This window comes from Cherax quadricarinatus, chromosome 4 (assembly GCF_038502225.1).
Source record: "Cherax quadricarinatus isolate ZL_2023a chromosome 4, ASM3850222v1, whole genome shotgun sequence".
NCBI classification, from domain to species: domain Eukaryota; kingdom Metazoa; phylum Arthropoda; class Malacostraca; order Decapoda; family Parastacidae; genus Cherax; species Cherax quadricarinatus.
Genome location: NC_091295.1, coordinates 1,810,149 through 1,838,010, shown reverse-complemented (window position 1 = coordinate 1,838,010; position 27,862 = coordinate 1,810,149). Strand labels below are relative to the sequence as shown.

Genomic DNA, 27,862 nt, shown 5'->3' with positions numbered 1-27,862 from the left:
CGGTAAGTACTGATCAGATTTTTTTTTTTGTCTTATTACCTTCACAAAAATATGCTCTTTAATTCTGTAAGAAAAAATAATTTTTTTTTTTTTTCAAAATTTCTTGGACACTGGAGCACCACTTCAGATTTTGGCCTTGGACCCTGAAAGGGTTAATAAATGTAGGGAAGAGGGTAAGGTACCTAGGGATTGGCAGAGAGCATGCATAGTTCCTTTGTATAAAGGCAAAAGGGACAAAAGAGAGTACAAAAATTATAGGGGGATAAGTCTGTTGAGTATACCTGGTAAAGTGTATGGTAGGGTTGTTATTGAAAGAATTAAGAGTAAGACGGAGAATAGGATAGCAGATGAACAAGGAGGCTTTAGGAAAGGTAGAGGGTGTGTGGACCAGGTGTTTACAGTGAAACATATAAGTGAACAGTATTTAGATAAGGCTAAAGAGGTTTTTGTGGCATTTATGGATTTGGAAAAGGCGTATGACAGGGTGGATAGGGGGGCAATGTGGCAGATGTTACAGGTGTATGGTGTAGGAGGTAGGTTACTTGAAGCAGTGAAGAGTTTTTACGAGAATAGTGAGGCTCAAGTTAGAGTATGTAGGAAAGAGGGAGATTATTTCCCAGTAAAAGTAGGCCTTAGACAAGGATGTGTGATGTCACCGTGGTTGTTTAATATATTTATAGATGGGGTTGTAAGAGAAGTAAATGCGAGGGTCTTGGCAAGAGGCGTGGAGTTAAAAGATAAAGAATCACACATAAAGTGGGAGTTGTCACAGCTGCTCTTTGCTGATGCAAAAGAAGAAAATTAAAAGTGAATACAGGAAAGAGTAAGGTTATGAAGATAAAAAGATTAAGTGATGAAAGATTGGATATCAGATTGGAGGGAGAGAGTATGGAGGAGGTGAATGTATTCAGATATTTGGGAGTGGATGTCTCAGCGGATGAGTCTATGAAAGATAAGGTGAATCATAGAATCGATGAAGGGAAAAGGGTGAGCGGTGCACTTAGGAGTCTGTGGAGACAAAGAACTTTGTCCTTGGAGGCAAAGAGGGGAATGTATGAGAGTATAGTTTTACCAACGCTCTTATATGGGTGTGAAACATGGGTGATGAATGTTTTAGCGAGGAGAAGGCTGGAGGCAGTGGAGATGTCATGTCTGAGGGCAATGTGTGGTGTGAATATAATGCAGAGAATTCGTAGTTTGGAAGTTAGGAGGAGGTGCGGGATTACCAAAACTGTTGTCCAGAGGGATTAGGAAGGGTTGTTGAGGTGGTTCGGACATGTAGAGAGAATGGAGCAAAACAGAATGACTTCAAGAGTGTATCAGTCTGTAGTGGAAGGAAGGCAGGGTAGGGGTCGGCCTAGAAAAGGTTGGAGGGAGGGGGTGAAGGAGGTTTTGTGTGCGAGGGGCTTGGACTTCCAGCAGGCATGTGTGAGTGTGTTTGATAGGAGTGAATGGAGACAAATGGTTTTTAATATTTGATGTGCTGTTGGAGTGTGAGCAAAGTAACATTTATGAAGGGATTCAGGGAAACCGGCAGGCCGGACTTGAGTCCTGGGGATGGGAAGTACAGTGCCTGCACTCTGAAGGAGGGATGTTAATGTTGCAATTTAAAAACTGTAGTGTAAAGCACCCTTCTGGCAAGACAGTGATGGAGTGAATGATGGTGAAAGTTTTTCTTTTTCGGGCCACCCTGCCTTGGTGGGAATCGGCCAGTGTGTTAATAAAATAAAAAATGTATGAAAGAAGGGAAGGTACCTAGGGATTGGCAGAGAGCATGTATAGTCCCTTTATATAAAGGGAAGGGGGACGAAAGAGATTGTAAAAATTATAGAGGAATAAGTTTACTGAGTATACCAGGAAAAGTGTGTGGTAGGGTTATAATTGAAAGAATTAGAGGTAAGACAGAATGTAGGATTGCGGATGATCAAGGAGGTTTCAGAATGGGTAGGGGATGTGTAGATCAAGTGTTTACATTGAAGCATATATGTGAACAGTATTTAGATAAAGGTAGGAAAGTTTTTAGATGAGTGGTTCAGAGAACCGACATGTTGATAAATTAGACACATGTGCAACTCTTGGGTATCTTTATTGAGGAAACGTTTCGCCACACAGTGGCTTCATCAGTCGATACGTAGGAGAAACTTGAAGAACAGGACGAGAATGAGGTAACCAGTCCCTCAACCTTGAGTCGATGTGTTCAGTCCGTCAATCTTGAATAGAATACGGCATATGAGCAGAGAAGCAGCTTATAAACCATATGGCAGGAGAGGTGCAGCAGTCATAGGTGGTGTCACATTTGTTCAGTGTGGAAGTAGGTTGTGCCCAAGAATTAGGCAAGCGAAGAATTCCTAAGTATTAAGATCCCAAGAAGTTGCAGTGTCTGACAGGTTTGTAGATGAATGGTTCAGAGAACCGACATGTTGATAAATTAGACACATGTGCAACTCTTGGGTATCTTTATTGAGGAAACGTTTCGCCACACAGTGGCTTCATCAGTCGATACGTAGGAGAAACTTGAAGAACAGGAGGAAAATGAGGTAATCAGTCCCTCAACCTTGAGTCGATGTGTTCAGTCCATCAGTCTTGAATAGAATACGGCATATGAGCGGAGAAGCAGCTTATAAATCGTATGGCAGGAGAGGTGCAGCAGTCATAGGTGGTGTCACATTTGTCCAATGTGGAAGTAGGTCGTGCCCAAGGGTTACCTCCTTCTCCTCCTGTTCTTCAAGTTTATCCTTTGTTTTGACTGATGAAGCCACTTCCACATTGAACAAATGTGACACCACCTATGACTGCTGCACCTCTCCTGCCATACGGTTTATAAGCTGCTTCTCCGCTCATATGCCGTATTCTATTCAAGATTGATGGACTGAGCACATCGACTCAAGGTTGAGGGACTGATTACCTCATTCTCCTCCTGTTCTTCAAGTTTCTCCTATGTATGGACTGATGAAGCCACTGTGTGGCGAAACGTTTCCTCAATAAAGATACCCAAGAGTTGCACATGTGTCTAATTTATCAGGAAAGTTTTTATTGCATTTATGGATTTAGAAAAGGTATATGATAGTGGATAGGGGAGCAATGTGGCAGATGTTGGAAGTGTATGGAATAGATGGTAAGTTACTAAATGCTGTAAAGAGTTTTTTATGAGGAAAGTGAGGCTCAGGTTAGGGTGTGTAGAAGAGAGGGAGACTACTTCCCGGTAAAAGTAGGTCTTAGACAGGGATGTGTAATGTCACCATGGTTGTTTAATATATTTATAGATGGGGTTGTAAAAGAAGTAAATGTTAGGGTGTTGGGGAAAGGGGTGGGATTAAATTATGGGGAATTAAATACAAAATGGGAATTGGCACAGTTGCTTTTTGCTGATGATACTGTGCTTATGGGAGATTCTAAAGAAAAATTTCAAAGGTTAGTGGATGAGTTTGGGTGTGTGTGTAAGGATAGATAGTTGAAAGTGAACATAGAAAAGAATAAGGTGATGAGGGTATCAAATGATTTAGATAAAGAAAAACTGGATATTAAATTGAGGAGTAGTATGGAAGAAGTGAATGTTTTCAGATACTTGGGAGTTGACGTGTTGGCGGATGGATTTATGAAGGATGAGGTTAATCATAGAATTGATGAGGGGAAAAAAGGTAAGTGGTGCGTTGAGGTATATGTGGAGACAAAAAACGTTATCTATGGAGGCAAAGAAGGGAATGTATGAAAGTATAGTAGTACCAACACTCTTATATAGGTGTGAAGCTTGGGTTGTGAATGCAGCAGCAAGGAGCCAGTTGGAGGCAGTGGAGATGTCCTGTCTAAGGGCAATGTGTGGTGTAAATATTATGCAGAAAATTCAGAATGTGGAGATTAGGAGAAGGTGTGGAGTTAATAAAAGTATTAGTCAGAGGGCTGAAGAGGGGTTGTTGAGGTGGTTTGGTCATTTAGAGAGAATGGATCAAAGTAGAATGACATGGAGAGCGTATAAATCTGTAAGGGAAGGAAGGCGCGGTAGGGGTCGTCCTCGAAAAGGTTGGAAGGAAGGGATTAGGGAGGTTTTGTGGGCGAGGGGCTTGGACTTCCAGCAGGCGTGCATGAGCATGTTCAATAGTGAATGGAGACGAATGGTATTTGGGACCTGACGATCTGTTGGAATGTGAGCAGGGTAATATTTAGTGAAGGGATTCAGGGAAACCGGTTATTTTTATATAGCTGGACTTGAGCGCTGGAAATAGGAAGTACAATGCCTGCACTCTAAAGGAGGGGTTCAGGATATTAACAGTTTGGAGGGATATGTTGTGTATCTTTGTAGGTATATGCTTCTAAACTGTTATGTTCTGAGCACCTCTGCAAAAACAGTGATTAAGTGTGAGTGAGGTGGAAGTGTTTGATGAAAGTATTTTCTTTTTGGGGATTTTCTTTCTTTTTTGGGTCACCCTGCCTCGGTGGGAGACGGCCGACTTGTTAAAAAAAAAAAAAAATCCCAGTGTATATTCAATAGTTTCTTATCCTTCCTTTCCCCACCTTCCTGAAGGTTATGTTCCAGAAGACAGAGTTGTGCACAATTTGCACAATAACAGAACCAATCAGTCTGGAAAATACCCTTGACATTGTATTGACAAATAATGAAGAACTAGTATGGAACATAATGGTGTCGGAATCAACAAATTCAGTCTACATCCTAATCAAAATTTATACTGTATACTCACTGCCAAAAAGTCTCCCACCAAGGCAAGGTGGCCCCAAAAAAGAAAGAAACACTTTCACCATCATTCACACACAACCACTGTCTTGGCAGACACACTCAGATATGATAGTTTAGATGTCAATCCAAACAGCCAATATTCCAAACTCCTCCTTTACAGTGCAGGCATTGTACTTCCCACTTCCAGGACTCAAGTCTAGCAAACAGGTTTCCCTGAATCCTGTCTCAAAATATTACTCTGCTTACACTCCAACAGCTTGTCAGATCCCAAAAACCATTCATATCCACTCACACCTATCTAACACGCTCACACATGCCTGCTGTATATCCAAGCCACTTGCACACAAAACCTCTTATCTTCTCCCTCCATCCTTTCCTAGAATGACCCCTACCCCTCCCCTCCACTACAGATTTATACACCCTCCATGTTATGGTTGTAGGGTATAATGAAAGGCAGAGTATTGATAACAAAGTGTCCTCTCCCCAAGGCCCAGTTAACAAAACAACAACAGCTATAGACACCACAGCCATAAATGAATGAACATAAACATATGAACATAACACCTTACATTCCTCATTTTCTAAATTATATCATCACAACAGGTATTATCGTTACATTATAATGATTAGCTCATCGTCCAAACCTACTTATAAATCCAATCTATCTGGAGGTTTGACCACTCTTCTGGAACACCTGAGATATGGAGGGTTGGTATTGTCTTGAGATACAACCTCTCATCTCACACTGCTGTTTTCATCATGAAACCTTCCAGGAGTCTTCCTGCATACTAACCTAATCCTTAAGTTTATTACCACTAGTATCCATTGTGGACAGTTCCTCTGACCATTTATTACCACTAGTATCCATTGTGGACAGTTCCTCTGACCATAAAGATGCCCTGCTCCCCTGTGCTGACCAGGAATTACCAACCCACTCCTTACAGCTTCTGGTATTGTTGGAATCAGTGTTTGCTCTCCATCACTCCTAAACCTTGGCATGAGTTAATCTATATGCCTTTTCCATATACACTCCAACAGCATGTCAAGTACTAAAAACCGTTTGTCTCCATTCACTCCTATCAAATATGCTCATGCACGCTTGCTGGAAGTCCAAGCCTCTCACACACAAAACCTCTTTTACCCCCTACCTCCAACCCTTCCTAGGCCTACCCCTACCCTGCCTTCTCTCCACTACACATTTATACACACTCGAAGTCATTCTCTTTTGTTCCATTCTCTCTACATGTACGAACCACCTCAACAACCCCTCCTCAGCCCTCTGGATAATAGTTTTGGTAATCCCACATCTCCAAATTTCCGAAATACGAATTCTCTGCATTATGCTCACACCACACGTTGCCCTCAGACATGACATCTCCATTGCCTCCAGCCTTCTCCTCGTTGCAACATTCATCACCCATGCGTCACACCCATACAAGAGTGTTGGTACAACTATACTCTCATACATTCCCCTCTTTGCTTCTACGGACAAAGTTCTTTGTCTCCACAGACTCCTAAGTGCACCACTCACCCTTTTCCCCTCATCAATTCTGTGATTCACCTCATCCTTCATAGACCCATCTGCTGACGCGTCCTCTCCTAAATATCTGAATACATTCATCTCCATACTCTCTCCCTCCAATCTGATATCCAGTCTTTCGTCACCTAATCTTTTTGTTATCCTCATAACCTTATTCTTTCCTATATTCACTTTTAATTTTCTTCTTTTACATACCCTACCAAATTCATCCACCAACCTCTGCAACTTCTCTTCAGAATCTCCCAAAGGCACTGTGTCATCAGCAAAGAGCAACTGTGACAACTCCCACATTGTGTTTGATTCTTTATCTTTTAACTCTATACCTCTTGCCAAGACGATTCACTTCTCTTACAACCACATCTATAAATATATTGAACAACCATGGTGACATCACACATCCTTATCTAAGGCCTACTTTTACTGGGAAAAAAATCTCCCTCTCCTACATACTCTAACCTGAGCCTCACTATCCTCGTAAAAACTCTTATACCATACACCTGCAACATCTGTCACATTTCTCCCCTGTCCACCCTGCCATATGCCTTTTCTAAATCCATAAATGCCACAAAAACCTCTTTACCCTTATCTAAATACTGTTCACCTGTATGTTTCACTGCAAACACTTGGTCTACACACCCTTTACCTTTCCTAAAGCCTCCTTGTTCATCTGCTATCCTACTCTCTGTCTTACTCTTAATTCTTTCAATAATAACTCAACCATACACTTAACCAGGTATACTCAACACACTTATTCCCCTATAATTTTTGCACTCTCTTTTATCCCCTTTGCCTTTATACAAAGGAACTATGAATGCTCTCTGCCAAATCCCTAGGTACCTTACCCTCTTCCATACATTTATTAAATAATAGCACCAGTCACTCCAAAACTATATCCCCTCCTGCTTTTAACATTTCTTTCTTTATCCCATTAATCCCAGCTGCCTTACCCCCTTTCATTCTACCCACTGCATCACGAACTTCCCCCACACTCACAACTGGCTCTTCCTCACTCCTACAAGATGTTATTCCTCCTTACCCTGTACACGAAATCATAGCTTCCCTATCTTCATCAACATTTAACAATTACTCAAAATATTCCCTCCATCTTCCCAATACCTCTAACTCTTCATTTAATAACTCTCCTCTCCTATTTTTATCTGTCAAATCCGTTTGTTCCCTAGGCTTCCTCAACATATTAATCTCACTCCAAAACTTTTTCTTATTTTCATCAAAATTTGTTGATAACATCTCACCCACTCTCTCATTTGCTCTCGTTTTACATTGCTTCACCACTCTCTTAACTTCTCTTTTTCTCTCCATATACTCTTCCCTCCTTGTATCACTTCTACTATGTAAAAACCTTTCATATGCTAACTTTTTCTCCCTTACTACTCTCTCTACATCATCATTCCACCATCGCTCTTCTTCCTTCCCGCACCCACTTTCCTGTGACCACAAACTTCTGCTGAAAACACTATCACTACATTCTTAAACCTACCCCATACATCTTCGACACCATTGCCTATACTCTCACTAACCCATCTATCCTCCATTAGTTGTTTATATCTTACCCTAACTGCCTCCTCTTTTAGTTTATACACCTTCACCTCTCTCTTACTTGCTGCTTTTATTTTCCTTGTATCCCATCTACCTTTTATTCTCACTGTAGCTATGACTAGAAAGTGATCTGATATATCTGTGGCCCCTCTATAAACATGTACATCCTGAAGTCTATTCAACAGTCTTTTATCTACCATTTCATAGTCCAACAAACTACTGTCATTACGCCCTACATCATATCTTGTACTATATACTTATTTATCCTCATTTTCTTAAAATATGTATTACTTATAACTAAACCCCTTTCTATACCAAGTTCAATCAAAGGGCTCCCATTTACATTTACACCTGGCACCCCAAACTTACAGCATATATGTGAACAGTATTTAGATAAAGGTAGGGGAGTTTTCATTGCATTTATGGATTTAGAAAAGCATATGATAGAGTGGATAGGGGAGCAATGTTGCAGATGTTGCAAGTATATGGAATAAGTGGTAAGTTACTAAATGCTGTAAAGAGTTTCTATGAGGATAGTGAGGCTCAGGTTAGGGCGTGTAGAAGAGAGGGAGACTACTTCCTGGTAAAGGTGTGTCTAGGACAGTGATGTGTAATGTCACCATGGTTGTTTAATATATTTATAGATGGAGTTGTAAAAGAAGTAAATGCTAGGGTGTTGGGGAGAGGGGTGGGATTAAATTATGGGGAATCAAATACAAAATGGGAATTGACACAGTTACTGTTTGCTGATGATACTGTGATTATGGGAGATTTTGAAGAAAAGATTTATTCACAAAAAATAGAAGATTTACTGTTATGCAGAGTACTGCATTAGTGTAGAAATGGTATAAATAATATTGTTGCACTTGTGAAAGAATATTAGACTCGCCAGTTGACGTGTATTGGACGCTTAGCATGATTTGTTTACTTTTGAACTTTGGTAAAAATCAAACATTTCTGCTACTTTGAGCTCAATTTCAAGGTACTTTTCATTGTGGAACCAGTCAAAATCATCTCAATTTCTGTAATATGTCTTCCATTCTATCAAATGAGACCAGGAAAACTAGAATACAACAATAAATACCATACGGAAATACAGTACAAATTCACTGTTTTAATCCAGAAACATGGTCAAAGTTTTTTTTTTTCTCATTACGCACTGTGTGCTGCAGGATTTTTTTTATACTGCGCACACTGACCACATAGACCCATTCTTTCATATGTAGGCCTACCAGTTTTCTCTCACTAGATTTGAGGGCGCTAGAATTTAGGCATGCTAGTATGTCAAAAACTCTGGTGCGTAAGCCGCACTAGTACGTCCAAAACCCTGAAAAGGTTAAAGGTGGGGTTTGGGATATTGGCAGTTTGGAGGGATATGTTGTGTATCTTTATACGTATATGCTTCTAAACTGTTGTGTTCCGTGTCCCTCTGCAAAAACAGTGATTTTGTATGAGTGAGGTGAAAGTGTTGAATGATGATGAAAGTATTTTCTTTTTGGGGATTTTCTTTTTTTTGGGTCACCCTGCCTCGGTGGGAGACTACCAGCTTATTAAAAAAAGAAAAAAAAAATCTCTTGTATATAAAAAGTCCCATATGGGTATTAATTACTAAAAGCTGTTGGATCCTCTCATCTACAGGTATCTGTAAATAAGCATCTTTTAAATCTAATTTTGTAAATGTTTTGCCTTTATCCACTACTGACAATAATTCTTCAATCCTGTGTAAAGAATATCTTTCACAATGAATTTGTTGATTTATGCACAGCCTCTCCTCGCTTAACGATGGAAATAGGGGCCTAAGACCCTGTTGGTAAACGATTTCGTCACTAATCGAGGAATGACCCCTTACTGACACTTCAAAAGTGTCTCCACTCCAAATTAAAACATTCAGTTTCACGTTCGTTGGGAAATACCTTTCAGTCTGTTTATTATTAATTGTAATACAACATGAAATATGTCAATGACTTAATTTTGAGATATTCCAGGAATCTCATGCATAGCTGATTACTTGGGAATTATTTTTGTTTTTCAAGAAAATGGCACTTAATGCTTTTTGTAATGGTAGTGGTCACTTTTTTTTTTATATCCCTCTCTGCCCTCCACTCTTTAATACCTTTCTATATAATGTCAGGTTTTATTAATTTGGGCATCTTTATCATGCTTCTACATTATTTATGTTATACCTAATATTCTGGAATAAATATGATAGGTCCTAGGTGGTAGGTTGGTAAACAGCAACCGCCCATGGAGGTACTACCGTCCTGCCAAGTGAGCGTAAAACAGAAGCCTGTACAGTGGACCCTCGCCTAATGAACGCATCGCATAACGTTAAATCCGCCTAGCGATACATTTTAACGCAAAAATTTTGCCTCGGCTAGCGCTAAAAAACTCGCCCAACGCGATTCGTTCCGTTCGAGACGCGTCCACGTGTGGCCTGAGCACGCCTCACTTGTCCCGTGGGTGCCAGTGTTTACAAGCCAGCCACCGCAGTCGCATCCAAACATAAAATCGGAACATTTCATATTATAGTGGTCCCTCACTTTTCGTAGTTCTCGGCAATTGTAAATTTCGCCAATCATAGGGGTATTTTTGTATAAACATGGACTCACTTTTCATAGGTTGACTCGCGAATAGTAGTTCGTCCGGGACATGAACGCACGGTGTGAGCCGGGGCGGCCTCCCTACCCAGCCAGTCTGGCATTGTTTACCAGTGAGTGAAGGTCCCCTCAAGTGCTCCTACGGAATATTTCATAATATTCCACTCATTTTAGTGCTTGCAAGTACAGTGGAGCCCCGCATAATGATATTAATCCGTTCCTGAGAGCTCATTGTTATGCGAAATTATCGTTATGCGAATGAATTTTCCCCATAAGAAATAATGGAAATCAAATTAATCTGTGCAAGACACCCCAAAGTATGAAAAAAAAAATTTACCACATGAAATATTAATTTTAATACCCACAAACTGAAAAAGGCATGCACAATTACATGACACTTACCTTTATTGAAGATCTGGTGATGATTGATGGGATGGGAGGAGGAGAGAGTCTTAGTGTTTAGAAGGGGAATCCCCTTCCATTAAGACTTGAGGTGTCAAGTCCTTTTCTGGGGTTACTTCCCTTCTTCTTTTAATGCCACTAGGACCAGCTTCAGAGTCACTGGACTTCTGTTGCACAACATATCTGTCCATAGCGGCCTGTACCTCTCGTTCCTTTATGACTTCAATAAAGTGTTTCACAACAGTGTCAGTGTAATAGTCACCAGCACGGCTTGCAGTAGCTGTGTTAGGGTGATTGTCATCAAAAAAGGTTTGCACTTTAAGCCACATTCCACACATTTCCTTAATCTTTGAAGTAGGCAACTTCTTCAATTTCTCTCTCCCCTCCTCCGAACCAGTTTCCTCAGGTCTGGCCTCTTGCTGTTGAAGTTGATCTAGCAACTCATCAGTGGTTAGTTCTTCATTGTCCTCCTCCACCAACTCTTCCACATCATTCCCACTAACCTCCAACCCCAAGGACTTTCCCAATGCCACAATGGATTCCTCAACTGGCATACTCCTCTCAGGGTTAGCCTGAAACCCTTCAAAATCCCTTTGGTCTACACATTCTGGCCACAGTTTCTTCCAAGCAGAGTTCAAGGTCTTCTTAGTCACTCCCTCCCAAGCCTTACCTATAAGGTTTACACAATTGAGGATATTAAAGTGCTCTCTCCAAAACTCTCTTAGAGTCAGTTGAGTTTCTGAGGTCACTACAAAGCACCTTTCAAACAGAGCTTTTGTGTACAGTTGTTTGAAGTTCGCAATAACCTGTTGGTCCATGGGCTGCAGGAGAGGAGTGGTATTAGGAGGCAAAAACTTCACCTTAATGAAGCTCATGTCCCCATAAAGTCGCTCTGCCATGTCTGTAGGATGACCAGGGGCATTGTCTAACACCAGGAGGCACTTAAGGTCTAATTTCTTTTCAGTTAGGTAATCTTTCACATTGGGGGCAAATGCATGGTGTAACCAGTCATAGAAAAAGTCCCTAGTGACCCATGCCTTACTGTTTGCCCTCCACAGCACCCACAAATTAGCCTTGAGGATATTCTTTTGCCTGAACGCTCTGGGAGTTTCTGAGTGATACACTAATAAAGGCTTCACTTTGCAATCACCACTAGCATTGGAACACATCAACAGAGTAAGCCTGTCTTTCATAGGTTTATGTCCTGGGAGTGCCTTTTCCTCCTGAGTAATGTAGGTCCTGCTTGGCATTTTCTTCCAAAACAGGCCTGTTTCATCACAATTAAACACTTGTTCAGGTTTCAGTCCTTCACTGTCTATTTACTCCTTGAATTCCTGCACATATTTTTCAGCTGCTTTGTGGTCCGAACTGGCAGCCTCACCATGCCTTATCACACTATGTATGCCACTACGCTTCTTAAATCTCTCAAACCAACCTTTGCTGGCCTTAAATTCACTCACATCATCAATAGTTGCAGGCATTTTTTTAATTAAATCTTCATGCAACTTCCTAGCCTTTTCACTTATGATCACTTGAGAGATGCTATCTCCTGCTATCTGTTTTTCATTTATCCATACCAATAGGAGTCTCTCAACATCTTCCATCACTTGCGATCTCTGTTTCGAAAACACAGTTGAACCTTTGGCAAGAACAGCTTCCTTGATTGCCGTTTTGTTGCCCACAATAGTAGCGATGGTTGATTGGGGTTTATTATACAACCTGGCCAGCTCGGAGACACGCACTCCACTTTCATACTTATCAATGATCTCTTTCTTCATCTCTATAGTAATTCTCACCCTTATTGCTGTAGGGTTGGCACTAGAAGCTTTCTTGGGGCCCATGGTCACTTATTTTGCAGATAAAATCACCAAAAACACTGTAATAATACGAAATGTTCCGATTGTATGCTTGGATGTTACTGCGGAGGCTGGCTGGTAAACAATGCCACCGGCGGAACATGTGAGGCTGGCTCAGGCCGCACATTAGACGCGTCTCGGACGAACAGTGTTGAGCGGGTTTTTTAGCGGTATGCGAGGCAAAATCTTAGCGATAAAATGTATCGGTATGCGGATTTAACGTTATGTGATGCCAACGGTATGCGGGGGTCCACTGTACTAAATAAGCTACCATGGCTCCAAAGAAAGCTCCTAGTGCCAAGCCTGTGGTAAAGAAGGTGAGAAATATGTACAGCGACAAAATCTTGGGCCATTTTAGGGAAGTGTTAAAGAGACGCCAGAAACAGAGCTCTCTCCACAGTTACTTTGCGAGACAGGACTAGAGTGACTCTCAAGGTGGTACTAGTGGCATTAAAAAACAGAGAAGAGAAGCAACCCCAGAGAAGCAATTGGTACCTGAGGTGTTGCTGGAAGGGGATTCCCCTACCAAACTGTAAACAATCCAATCTCTCTCCTCCTCCAGTCTCCCATACACTAAGAAGAATCTCCAATAAAGGTAAGTGTTATGCTGTTAATGTTTCATTCATCATTTCCCATTGTATTGTTTATGTACTACATGTATATTTCATGTAAAAAAATTTTTTGTTTTAATACTTCTGGGTGTCGGGAACGGATTAATTGTATTTACATTATTTCTTATGGGGAAAATTGATTAGCAAATCGTAAATTTCGTTTATAGTAGCTCCTCCAGGAACGGATTAATTATGAAAAACAGGGGACCACTGTACAGGGTTTTTAGTGATTGCACCTGCAAAATAAGTCGCCATGGGCCCCAAGAAAGCTTCTAGTGCCAACCCTACAACAAAAAGGGTAAAAATTACTATGGATATGAAGAAAGAGATCATTGCTAAGCAGGAAAGTGGAGTGCGTGTCTCCGAGCTGGCCAGGTTGTACACAAAACCCCAATCAACCATCGCTACTGTTGTGGGCAAGAAAACGGCAATCAAGGAAGCTGTTCTTGCCAAAGGTGCAACTATGTTTTCGAAACTGAGACCGCAAGTGATAGAAGATGTTGAGAGACTGTTATTGGTGTGGATAAATGAAAAACAGATAGCAGGAGATAGCATCTCTCAAGCGATCATATGTGAAAAGGCTAGGAAGTTGCATGACGATTTAATTAGAAAAATGTCTGCAACTAGTGGTGATGTGAGTGAATTTAAGGCCAGCAGAGGTTGGTTTGAGAGATTTAAGAATCGTAGTGGCATACATAGTGTGATAAGGCATGGTGAGGCTGCCAGTTCGGACCAAAAAGCAGCTGAAATATATGTGCAGGAATTCAAGGAGTACATGACAGTGAAGAATTGTAACCTGAACAAGTGTTTGTGATGAAACAGGCCTGTTTTGGAAGAAAATGCCAAGCAGGACCTACATTACTCAGGAGGAAAAGGCACTCCCAGGACATAACTCTATGAAAGACAGGCTTACTCTGTTGATATGTGCTAATGCTAGTGGTGATTGCAAAGTGAAGCCTTTATTGGTGTATCACTCTGAAACTCCCAGAGTGTTCAGGAAAAAAAATGTCCTCAAGGCTAATTTGTGTGTGATGTGGAGGACAAACAGTAAGGCATGGGTCACTAGAGACCTTTTCTATGACTGGTTACACCATGCATTTGCCCCCACTGTGAAAAATTACCTCCTGGAAAATAAATTGGACCTTAAGTGCCTCCTGGTATTAGACAATGCTCCTGGTCATCCTTCAGACGTGGCAGAGCGACTTTCTGGGGACATGAGCTTCATTAAGGTCAAGTTTTTGCCTCCTGATACCACTCCTCTCCTGCAGCCCATGGACCAGCAGGTCATTGCAAACTTCAAAAAACTCTACACAAAAGCTATGTTTGAAAGGTGCTTTGTAGTGACCTCAGAAACTCAGTTGACTCTAAGAGAGTTTTGGAGAGATCACTTTAGTATCCTCAATTGTGTAAACATTATAGGTAAGGCTTGGGAGGAAGTGACTAAGAGGACCTTGAACTCTGCTTGGAAGAAACTGTGGCCAGAATGTGTAGACAAAAGGTATTTTGAAGGATTTGAGAATAACCCTGAGAAGCGTATGCCAGTTGTGGAATCAATTGTGGCATTGGGGAAGTCCTTTGGATTGGAGGTTAGTGGAGAGGATGTGGAAGAGTTGGTGGAGGAGGACAATGAAGAACTAACCACTGATGAGCTGCAAGATCATCTTCAACAGCAAGAGGCCAGACCTGAGGAAACTGCTTCGGAGGAGGGGATAGAGAAATTGAGGAAGTTGACTACTTCAAAGATTAAGGAAATGTGTGCAAAGTGGCTTGAAGTGCAAACCTTTTTTGATGAAAATCACCCTGACACAGCTACTGCAAGCCGTGCTGGTGACTATTACACTGACAATGTTGTGAAACACTTTAGGAATGTCATGAAGGAACGGGAGGTACAGGCCTCTATGGACAGATATGTTGTGCGACAGAGGTCCAGTGACTCTCAAGCTGGTCCTAGTGGCATTAAAAGAAGAAGGGAAGTGTAATAAAGTTGGTAGAATTACTGACTATGTAAAGTAAAAGGACACAAGTGCAACTAATGTGACATTTTATTGTGGTAACGTTTCGCTCTCCAGGAGCTTTATCAAACCATTACGTAATGGCTTGATAAAGCTCCTGGAGAGCGAAACGTTGCCACAATAAAATGTCACATGAGTTGCACTTGTGTCCTTTTACTTTACAAGAAGGGAAGTAACCCCGGAAAAGGACTTGATACCTCAAGTCCTAATGGAAGGGGATTCCCCCTTTAAACATTAACACCATCCACACACTCCCCTCCTCCCATCCCATCAATCATCACCAGATCTTCAATAAAGGTAAGTGTCATGTAATTGTACATGTCTTTTTCAGTTTGTGTGTATTAAAATTAATATTTCATGTGGTAAAAAATTTTTTTTTCATACTTTGGGGTGTCAGGAACGGATTAATTTGATTTCCATTATTTCTTTTGGGGAAAATTAATTTGGCTAACGATAATTTCGCCTAACGTTGAGCTCTCAGGAACGGATTAATATCGTTAAGCGAGGGTCCACTGTATTTGTTTTCCATGATGCTAATATTGCTGGTGTCTTTTTTTTTCTATCTCATAAACATGCAAGATTTCAGGTACATCTTGCTACTTCTACTTACACTTAGGTCACACTACACATGCATGTACAAGCATGTATATACACACCACTCTGGGTTTTCTTTTATTTTCTTAGTTGTTGTTGTTTATTTCCTCCTATCTCCATGGGGAAGTGGAACAGAATTATTCTTCCATAAGCCATGTGTGTCATAAGAGGCGACTCAAATGCTGGTAGCAAGGGGCTAGTAACACCTTTTCCTATATACATTACTGAAGTTAAAAAGAGAAACTTTCGTTTTTCTTTTGGGTAACCCTGTCTTGGTGGGATATGGCCAGTGTATTGAAAAAAATAATAATTCAGTCAAGCACCTAAATTACTGAGTACACCTAAACTCTAAGCACTGGGGCTTGGCAGACAGTGCAAAATACACACAATGAAAAGTAGAGGTGTACTGATACACTGAGAGAGAACTCAACAGATATAACAGGTAGATTGGTATTAGACCAGACTGTGGTAGTCATGGTGACCACAAACATTACCATGGTATTGTGACTTATGTTTTTGTAGATCTTGTTTGTTCTGAGGTATATATATGTTGTCTTGAAAGTTTGTGTTCTCTCATCCTGACCTCATGGCATTGTTTTCTTAGGTGTTCAAGAACAATAACAAAATGTTCTTTTTTTTTTTTTTGCACAGAGGTGAGCATCCCCACCAACTCTGGAGATGGGAAGCCAATTTTGTTGAAGGCCGGCCAGTCAGTGATGGTGATCAAGACACAGAAGGGTATCTACCTGCGTCTCAACGATGGCAAGATTGTTGCGATACGAGTACCCCCGGGTAATGGTGAGTCACCTGTGCTGAGTAACTATCTTCATACTGCTGAGTAACTATCTTCTTAATACTGAGTAACTATTCATACTGCTGAGTAACTATCTTCATACTGCTGAGTAACTATCTTCATACTACTGAGTAACTATCTTCATACTGCTGAGTAACTATCTTCATACTGCTGAGTAACTATCTTCATACTACTGAGTAACTACCTTCATACTGCTGAGTAACTATCTTCATACTGCTGAGTAACTATCTTCATACTACTGAGTAACTATCTTCATACTGCTGAGTAACTATCTTCATACTGCTGAGTAACTATCTTCATACTACTGAGTAACTATCTTCATACTACTGAGTAACTACCTTCATACTGCTGAGTAACTATCTTCATACTGCTGAGTAACTATCTTCATACTGCTGAGTAACTATCTTCATACTACTGAGTAACTATCTTCATACTGCTGAGTAACTATCTTCATACTGCTGAGTAACTATCTTCATACTACTGAGTAACTATCTTCATACTGCTGAGTAACTATCTTCATACTACTGAGTAACTATCTTCATACTACTGAGTAACTATCTTCATACTACTGAGTAACTACCTTCATACTGCTGAGTAACTATCTTCATACTGCTGAGTAACTATCTTCATACTGCTGAGTAACTATCTTCATACTGCTGAGTAACTACCTTCATACTGCTGAGTAACTATCTTCATACTGCTGAGTAACTACCTTCATACTACTGAGTAACTATCTTCATACTACTGAGTAACTACCTTCATACTGCTGAGTAACTATCTTCATACTGCTGAGTAACTATCTTCATACTGCTGAGTAACTATCTTCATACTACTGAGTAACTATCTTCATACTGCTGAGTAACTATCTTCATACTGCTGAGTAACTATCTTCATACTACTGAGTAACTATCTTCATACTGCTGAGTAACTATCTTCATACTACTGAGTAACTATCTTCATACTACTGAGTAACTATCTTCATACTACTGAGTAACTACCTTCATACTGCTGAGTAACTATCTTCATACTGCTGAGTAACTATCTTCATACTACTGAGTATCTTCATACTGCTGAGTAACTACCTTCATACTACTGAGTAACTACCTTCATACTGCTGAGTAACTATCTTCATACTGCTGAGTAACTATCTTCATACTGCTGAGTAACTATCTTCATACTACTGAGTATCTTCATACTGCTGAGTAACTATCTTCATACTGCTGAGTAACTACCTTCATACTGCTGAGTAACTATCTTCATACTGCTGAGTAACTATCTTCATACTACTGAGTATCTTCATACTGCTGAGTAACTATCTTCATACTACTGAGTAACTATCTTCATACTACTGAGTAACTATCTTCATACTACTGAGTAACTATCTTCATACTACTGAGTAACTATCTTCATACTACTGAGTAACTATCTTCATACTACTGAGTAACTATCTTCATACTACTGAGTAACTACCTTCATACTGCTGAGTAACTATCTTCATACTGCTGAGTAACTATCTTCATACTACTGAGTATCTTCATACTGCTGAGTAACTATCTTCATACTGCTGAGTAACTATCTTCATACTACTGAGTATCTTCATACTGCTGAGTAACTACCTTCATACTACTGAGTAACTATCTTCATACTGCTGAGTAACTATCTTCATACTACTGAGTAACTATCTTCATACTGCTGAGTAACTACCTTCATACTACTGAGTAACTACCTTCATACTGCTGAGTAACTATCTTCATACTACTGAGTAACTATCTTCATACTGCTGAGTAACTACCTTCATACTACTGGGTAACTATCTTCATACTACTGAGTAACTACCTTCATACTGCTGAGTAACTATCTTCATACTGCTGAGTAACTATCTTCATACTGCTGAGTAACTATCTTCATACTGCTGAGTAACTATCTTCATACTGCTGAGTAACTATCTTCATACTGCTGAGTAACTATCTTCATACTACTGAGTAACTATCTTCATACTACTGAGTAACTATCTTCATACTGCTGAGTAACTATCTTCATACTGCTGAGTAACTATTCATACTGCTGAGTGAGTATCTTCATACTGCTGAGTATCTTCATACTACTGAGTAACTAACTTCATACTGCTGAGTAACTATTCATACTGCTGAGTAACTATCTTCATACTGTTGAGTGATCACCTCCTGAAACAACACTGCTGGCAGCTGGTTGAATGCTCACCAGGAACTACACTGCTGGCCACTCGTTGAATGATCACCTGAAATAACACTACTGGCAGCTGATTGAGTGATCAGGAACAACACTGCTGGTAGCTGGTTGACTCATCACCTGAAATAGCATTACTGGCAGCTGGTTGGATGATCACCAGGAATGACACTGTTGGCACCTGGTTGAATGATCACTGGGAACAACACAGCTAGCAGCTGTTTGAATGATCACCAGAAACAATACTGCTGGCAGCTGGTTGAATGATCACTGGGAGCAACACAGCTAGCAGCTGTTTGAATGATCACCAGAAACAATACTGCTGGCAGCTGGTTGAATGATCACCAGGAACAACACTGCTGGCAGTTGGTTGGATGATCACCACCAGGAACAACACTGCTGGCAGCTGGTTAGATGATAACCAGGAACAACACTGCTGGCAGCTGGCTGGATGATCACCAGGAACGGCATTGCTGGCAGCTGGTTGGATGATCAGGAACAATGCTGCTGACAGCTGGTTGAATGACCACCAGGAACAACACTGTTGGCAGCTGGTTGAATGATCACCAGGAACAACACTGCTAGCAGCTGGTTAAATGATTGCCAGGAACAACACTGCTGGCAGCTGGTTGGAAGATCAGGAACAACACTGCTGGCAGCTGGTTGGATGATCATCAGGAGCTACACTGCTGGCAGCTGGTTGGATGATCATCAGGAGCTACACTGCTGGCAGCTGGTTGGATGATCACGAGGAACAACACTGCTGGCAGCTAGTTGAATGATCGCTAAGAACAACACTGCTGGCAGCTGGTTGAATGATCGTTAGGAACAACACTGCTGGCAGCTGGTTGGATGATCACCAGGAACAACACTGCTGGCAACTGGTTGGATGAACATCAGGAACAACACTGCTGGCAGCTGGTTGAATGACCACCAGGAACAATGCTGCTGGCAGCTGGTTGAATGATCACCAGGAACAACACTGCTGGCAGCTGGTTGGATGATCACCAGGAACAATGCTGCTGGCAGCTGGTTGAATGATCACCAGGAACAACATTGCTAGCAGCTGGTTAAATGATTGCCAAGAACAGCAATGCTGGCAGCTGGTTGAATTATCACCAGGAACGACATTGGTGGTAGCTGGTTGAATGATCGCTAAGAACAACACTGCTGGCAGCTGGTTGAATGATTGCTAGGAACAACACTGCTGGCAGCTGGTTGGATGATCACCAGGAACAAAACTGCTGGCAACTGGTTGGATGAACACCAGGAACAACACTGCTGGCAGCTGGTTGGATGATCACCAGGAACAACACTGCTGGCAGCTGGTTGGATTATCACCAGGAACAACACTGCTGGCAGCTGGTTGAATGACCACCAGGAACAATGCTGCTGGCAGCTGGTTGAATGATCACCAGGAACAACACTGCTGGCAGCTGGTTGGATGATCAGGAACAGCACTGCTGGCAGCTGGTTGGATGGTCATCAGGAACAACACTGCTGGCAGCTGGTTGAATGATCACCAGGAACAACACTGCTGGCAGCTGGTTGGATGATCACCAGGAACAGCACTGCTGGCAGCTGGTTGGATGGTCACCAGGAACAATGCTGCTGGCAGCTGGTTGAATGATCACCAGGAACAACATTGCTAGCAGCTGGTTAAATGATTGCCAGGAACAGCAATGCTGGCAGCTGGTTGAATTATCACCAGGAACGACATTGGTGGCAGCTGGTTGGATGATCACCAGGAACAACACTGCTGGCAGCTGGTTGAATGATCAGGAATGACACTGGTGGCAGCTGGTTGGATGATCACCAGGAACAACACTGGTGGCAGCTGGTTGGATGATCACCAGGAACAACACTGCTGGCAGCTGGTTGGATGATCATGAACACTGCTGGCAGCTAGTTGGATGATCACCAGGAACAACACTGCTGGTTGGATGATCACCAGGAACAACACTGCTGGCAGCTGGTTGGATGATCACCAGGAATAACACTGCTGGCAGCTGGTTGGATGATCACCAGGAACAACACTGCTGGCAACTGGTTGGATTATCACCAGGAACAACACTGCTGGCAGCTGGTTGGATGATCACCAGGAACAACACTGCTGGCAACTGGTTGGATGATCAACTGGAACAACATGCTGGCAGCTGGTTGAATGGTCACCAGGAACAACACTCCTGGCAGCTGGTTGACTGATTACCAGGAACAACACTCCTAGCAGCTGGTTGACTGGTGACCAGGAACAACAATGCTGGCAGCTGGTTGGATGATCACCAGGAACAACTCTGCTGGCAGCTGGTTGGATGATCACCAGTAACAACACTGCTGGCAGCTGGTTGGATGATCAGTAATAACACTGCTGGCAGCTGGTTGAATGACCACCAGGAACAATGCTGCTGGCAGCTGGTTGAATGATCACCAGGAACAGCACTGCTGGCAGCTGGTTGGATGGTCACCAGGAACAATGCTGCTGGCAACTGGTTGAATGATCACCAGGAACAACACTGCTGGCAGCTGGTTGGATGATCACCAGGAACAACACTGCCATCAGCTGGTTGGATGATCACCAGGAACAACACTGCTGGCAGCTGGTTTGATGATCACCAGAAACAACACTCCTGGCAGCTGGTTGACTGATTACCAGGAACAACACTGCTGGCAGCTGGTTGAATGATCAGGAACAACACTGCTGGCAGCTGGTTGGATGATCACCAGGAACAACACTGCTGGCAGCTGGTTGGATGATCACCAGGAACAACACTGCTAGCAGCTGGTTGAATGATCACCAGGAACAACACTGCTAGCAGCTGGTTGAATGATCACCAGGAACAACACTGCTAGCGCGTACAGGTAACGCCATCTTTAACGACTGGGTGAAACCCTCTGCAGTTTGCACATCTTACCTTACCACGGCAAGACAACTCTCCATGCCCAAAAAGGAAACATTTCTAACATCAGAGTAAAAGAAAGGTATAAGGAAGAACAGGAAACCTTAGGTTGCCAAAAGTCACAAATTTTGGGAGAGAGACCCGAGAAATATACATGAACCATACAAGATGGGGCAGGACGATTCGAGAGGCCCCAAACCTTCCGCAAACCTAAGTCGTCACACCCGCTGTAAACCAATTCAAAGTGGATCTCAGCATCTGAGAGGGATGCAGAAATCAGTCCAGTTCTGCCGTAACAACAGCTGCCAGCGAGGATTGAGGAGCGGACCTCCCAGCAGACAACATTCCACCTACCCAGGACATGAACGGCATTTAGTGGCAAGTTTCTAGCCAGAAAAGACTTACGTTGGAGCCGGAGCCTCAGGGCTGCACCCCTACCGAGTTGCTGGACACCCCCATCTATACAAGCCTTGCCGAAAGGAGATCCACTGATGGCGTTGGTGACATCCCGTAGATTGGTGAAGGGCGTACCACCATCCTTAGGATGCACAAGAACCACCATCACATCTGGAGTAATTCGAGGAGGAGAAGGAGCAAAATCTGGACAAGTGGTTGGTTGGCGTTTTGGGCTAGACAAGGGCCTGGCACTGTCATCAACCTCAGGAGCCTGTTTGTTTATCCCAGTAGGGGGCACACTAGCCATATCTTGGTCCGGCGGTAATGAAACGGTTGTCAACTGAGTAGGGACTGGAGGGGGGTCCCCCCCTATGGGGGCGAACGACATCTCAGTCGAACCCCCCATAAATGGGCGCCACAGCACCGCCTGATAGAGAAAACAATGAAAACACAGGCACACAAGAAAAGAAAGACAGTGAAGCAGAGCCGAAACAGGGCCTACACCACCAACGAACAACTGAGGAGCCTTCGGAAGACACGTCCACACGCCACCAATGCTGGTCGAGCTCTCAGCTTTCCACATCACACCCAATCTATTCTTCATGACATTGTTTTTCTTAAACACACTGGGATTTTCTGAGTGATACACGAGTAAAGGCTTCACTTTGAAATCCCCACTAGCATTACCACGCAACAAAAAAGTAAGCCTTTCTTTCATAGGCTTGTGTCCTGGCACTGCCTTTTCCTCCTGGGTAATGTAGGTCTTGCTTGGCATTTTCTTCCAAAACAGGCCTGTTTCTTCACAGTTGAACACTTGTTGGGGTTCAAATCCTTCAGCCTTTACATAGTCCTGGAATTCATAAACATACTTTTCAGCTGCACATTTGTCAGAACTTGCAGCCTCACCATACCTTACAACGCTGTGTATGCCACTGTCGTAGGGGTTCTTAAAAGGAGATATCGAGGGTTGAAGGTAGACACACTTGTTGGATGGTAACGATATATTGTCAGACTGTGGTAATGGGAGATGGAGCCCAGCCTTGCCGTGTTGTAGCCTATGTCTACACGCCAACTGAGGAGTAGGCAGAGGTACGAACATACACATGCGCATCCCGTGACGTCACCCAAACAGTCACAGGCCTAAAAGGGATCTTCTATATAAACACATGGATGGTACTATGATATGCTATACAACACATATAAGGGGATCAGCAACTATGCTGACAGCCCGGTCATGTTACGTATGTCATCTCGACATACACTACTATCCTATAGGCTGAACAGGCAGGTGGTTCTGGGCTGATTCTATACAATAACAAATTCATATATAACTTAGAACTAATGGATGGTATCATAATGGATGTTAACAAAATGAGTTTTACGTAATGGGTGTTAATGTAATCACTTTTAACGTAATGAGTTTTAACGTAATGCATTACAAACTATAAGAACAAATCATTGTACAATATGGATGGAATTGATCGATCGATCTGCATTCATGCACTCTACGGATTCTGAGGAAGAATAAATATATATATACAAGGTGAAATTAACAGCAAAGGCATCTGGTGCGCACTCAGATCATTACTGTCAAATTCTCAGAATATGGAGGGAACGTGAATACGAAAAAAAAAAAAATTCTGAAAAACTAATCAGTTAATAACAAACAGTTGACAATTTACTTCATCTCGGACATCTAGTTATACAGACTATGTACATTTAAACCCAATTCTGCGAGGGTGAGGTTTACATATGCAGAATGGTTATCATCTCTGGGAGGATCGAATTCCTCTGCAATGGCTAACACATGCCTTGACTAAGGGAGATCTGAACGAGCATCTACAAAAGATACTTGTGGGTTTCTCATTACTTGTCGAGTACGCAAGGAGCAATGACATTCAGGTTGATTATCTGACTGAGTATTTGAGGTAGAGGGTACAGAGTCAAGAGGATTTTTCAGCATCTGTCACATTAGTCTGGGTAGCAATATCAACAACATCGCATACTAATTTCATATGATCTAAATGCGATTCTTTGTACTTGCCAGTACTAATTTCTCTAACCTTATACTTACTACCAGAGATATGTTCTACAACTCGATAAGGGCCAACAAACTTTTGATCAAGCTTAGGCATTGTGGATGTTTTGTTGAAATTTGTCAGCATTACTCTCGAACCTACTTTAACTTTTGATGGCTTAGCACGGCTATTAGTTACTCTAGTAAATTCTGCTGTTGATTTATGAAGTGTTTCACGGATTCTTCTAAAAACACTTTGAGCCATGCTGGTACGAGTTGCTACGAAATCATCAGGGTTGTAATTGGGTTTCGGAGTGGAATATAACAACTCATAGGGTAAACACTTGTCTACACCATACAATGCATAATGTGGAGTATCACCTATGGAAGCATTGTAAGCAGAATTTATGGCACATTGGACATCTGGTATAACTTCATCCCAAGTTTCACTATTGGGGTTGATAGTGACTCTCAGGACATCACGTACTTTCTTATTGGTTCGTTCGGCTAACCCATTGCTGGCAGGATGATGAGGAACAATGGTGGATTTAGAGATCTTGTATAAAGTACACAAATTTTCAAGAATCTCATTACAGAATTCACCTCCATTATCTGTTACTAAGGACTTTGGAGTGGTATGCCTGCAGATAATGCGTTCTTTAAACGCTTTAGCTTCTGTCTCTGCAGTCTTATCTGCAATAGGAACTAACTCACAATATCTGGTGAAATGGTCTACCATAACACACAGATGTTTGTTGCCTTGGAGGGAACATTTAAAATTGGTTAACAAGTCAAGGGCAACTCTTTCCCACGGTTCGCTAGTGGTTGGGTACACTTGGATTGGATTAGGACCATTGACATTTCCTTTATGTTGCATACAAACACTACATTTCTTAACATACTCTGAAATGTCAGTTGCCATACATGGCCAAAAGTATTTCATTCTGGCTTGTTTCACAGAACGATCCATACCAGGGTGTGCAACACCTGGTGCATCATGAACTAGCAGTAGAGCTACGTTCACTAGTGACTGTGGAATTACTAACTGGTACACTCTTCTACTTGGAGTACTTAACTCGGCTGTTTGATACAGTAATTCCTGGCTCATTACAAAGTCACTAATGGGTGCTGGTGGCTTCACAGTCAGAATAAGATCTTCCTGGAGCAGGAATCTAATCACACCAGACCACATGGGATCTGTTCTTTGGGCATTTTTGACATCCTCAACAGTAAATGGAGGATATGCAGTAACTACACTAACGTGTCGCGATAAAGCATCTGTGACTACATTTGACTTGCCAGGTAAATGTTCAAAAGTGGGATTGAACTCTTGGATAGTCAAGGTCCATCTGGCTAACCTTCCAGTAGGTTGTTTGTTCTGGAATAAAGGTATCAGTGGTGCATGGTCTGTCAAGACATGAACAGGGTACTGGTAAATAATGTCTCGGAAGTGCTTTAAAGACCATACTATTGCTAAAGCTTCTTGCTCCGTTACTGTATACGTTCAGCCTTCGTAAGGACTCGGCTAGCAAATGCAACTGCGTTGTACTTGCCATCAGTCTTCTGAGCTAGTATGGCACCTTTGCCAATTGAACTAGCATCAGTTGTTAGATAGAAAGGCTTAGAAAAATCTGGGAATTTTAAAATTGGAGCAGATGTTAGCTTTTCTTTTAGAGTTTGGAATGCTCTTTCTTGACGGAAGGTCCAAACAATAGGAGCATCTTTCTTAAGCAATTCAGTTAGCGGAGCTGCTATTGAAGAAAAATTTGCAATGAAAGATCTGTAGAAACCTGCTAGGCCCAAAAAGGATCTTACAGCATCAGCAGTTTTGGGAGTTGGAAAATTTAGTACTGCTGTTACTTTGATCAGTCGTAACCCCTCTAGGAGTGACTACGTGACCCAGAAACTTAGTTTCTGATCTGAAAAATTGACATTTAGACAGTTTGATCTTTAAATTGGCTTCTTCAAGCTTGCCAAGTACTATATCAAGTCTTTTCAGGTGTGTATCCACATCTTCGGACATGACGATTACGTCGTCTAAGTACACCATAAGTGCTTTACCTATTAGACCTCTAAAGATATTGGTCATGAGTCTTGAGAACGTGATAGGAGAAGATCGTAATCCAAAAGCCATTCGAAAGAAGTGATAATGACCTGAGGGAGTAGAGAATGCAGTTAACTCTTGGCTGTCCTCGTGAAGAGGGACTTGCCAAAACCCTTGTAACAAGTCCAGGGTCGAGAAGACTTTGTTATCTCCAATGTTGCGTAAAAGATCACCTAGTACAGGAAGTGGGAAGCGATCTGGAATAGTTTTCGCATTTAACTTCCTAAAGTCAATCACCAGGCGCCAAGTGCCGTCCTTCTTAGGCACTAGGATCAAGGGCGCATTCCAGGGTGAATTGATATGTGCAATAACTCCATCGTTGAGCATCTGATTGATCAATTCCTCTGCGACAGCAACTTGGGAATGAGCCATTCTGTACGCAAGTATATAGATAGGTCTAGTACCAGGTTCAAGTGGAATACGATGGGACAATAAGCTCGTTATACCCATCTTCTCACCTGGTAAGGCAATGACTTTACGATGTTTGTTCAACAGAGTCAACAAACGCCTGACTTCATCTGGGAAGTCAGTGGGAGCTAAGTCTTTCTCCTCAACTGGTGGAATGGATTGATCCAGTGGAGTGGATGAGGTCTCCACTGTTGAAATAGCACCGACCCACTGGTCAGGTGGCACGTCATCCTGTACTTGAACAGGGTAAGGATAGTGAACTAGGTCAACGAGATTGGTATTTGCTCTGAGACGAACACTGTGACCCGAAGTGTTAGCAAGGAGTAAATGGATCTTACTGTCTTTTACAACGTGTAAGGAAGGTTCAACAAATAAACCCTTGACCTTGCAGGAATCACTGTCAACTAGGACGTTATCACCATCTGGAACATTAGGAACAACAACAGACACACTAGTGAGAGCACTAGCCGCAACAGAGACGTCTTTCTGCAGACGGCATGTGACATCAACAAGAGATGGCATTACTAGTTTCAAGTAATCGTTTTCTGACAAGACATCCCCTGTGGAGAAACTACTACTTGAACTAGCAGTCATTGCAGGGATAGGCTGTGCACTCAAGACAGTCTGAGTGTCCCCGGACACTTGAGGCAACGGAACACTATCTTGCATGTCTGAAGGTGTAGGTGGAACACAGATGGGAGTGACAGAGTTACCAGTGCCTGACCGCTTGGGTACGGTACTGGAGAATGCATTGGCTTGTAAGGACTTAATTCGTACATCATACTCTGCGGCAGTATGGCAGATTTCTGATCCAAGCTGGTAACCCCAAAATGGAACGATCAAGTCGTCAATTTGGGCATGCCATCGGTATGGGTCGAGCACAATGCGTAAGTCTCGCATGGAAGCAAATCCCAGTAGAAGGTCACCAGGGAAGGTAATCTGGTCGACAACAAGAAAAGCAGCAGTGAAGTCTCTGCCTTGGATAGTAAAGGTGAGTGAAGTCTGACCTCGGACTCGCAGAAGGGAACCAGCTACTCCACTAAGGGAGGTTACAGTAGTTGGTTCAACGAGGAGGACACATCGTAACTGCTTCTTTTTAAACAAGCTAGACCTGATGATATTAACTTGCGCACCAGAGTCCATGAACACATGAACGGGCGCA

The 27,862-nt window shown here is 42.2% G+C and overlaps 1 protein-coding gene across 2 annotated transcripts in view; it reads left to right on the top strand.

The window, feature by feature from the left end:
• The window catches only part of LOC128689663 (uncharacterized), a 179,857-nt gene that overhangs the window by 132,610 nt on the left and 19,385 nt on the right, over positions 1-27,862 (top strand). For both annotated transcript variants that reach the window (XM_070093973.1, XM_070093971.1), the window contains exon 10: positions 16,511-16,657. In XM_070093973.1, the coding sequence (XP_069950074.1) occupies positions 16,511-16,657 (147 nt within the window). The remainder of the gene's footprint in view (positions 1-16,510; positions 16,658-27,862) is intronic.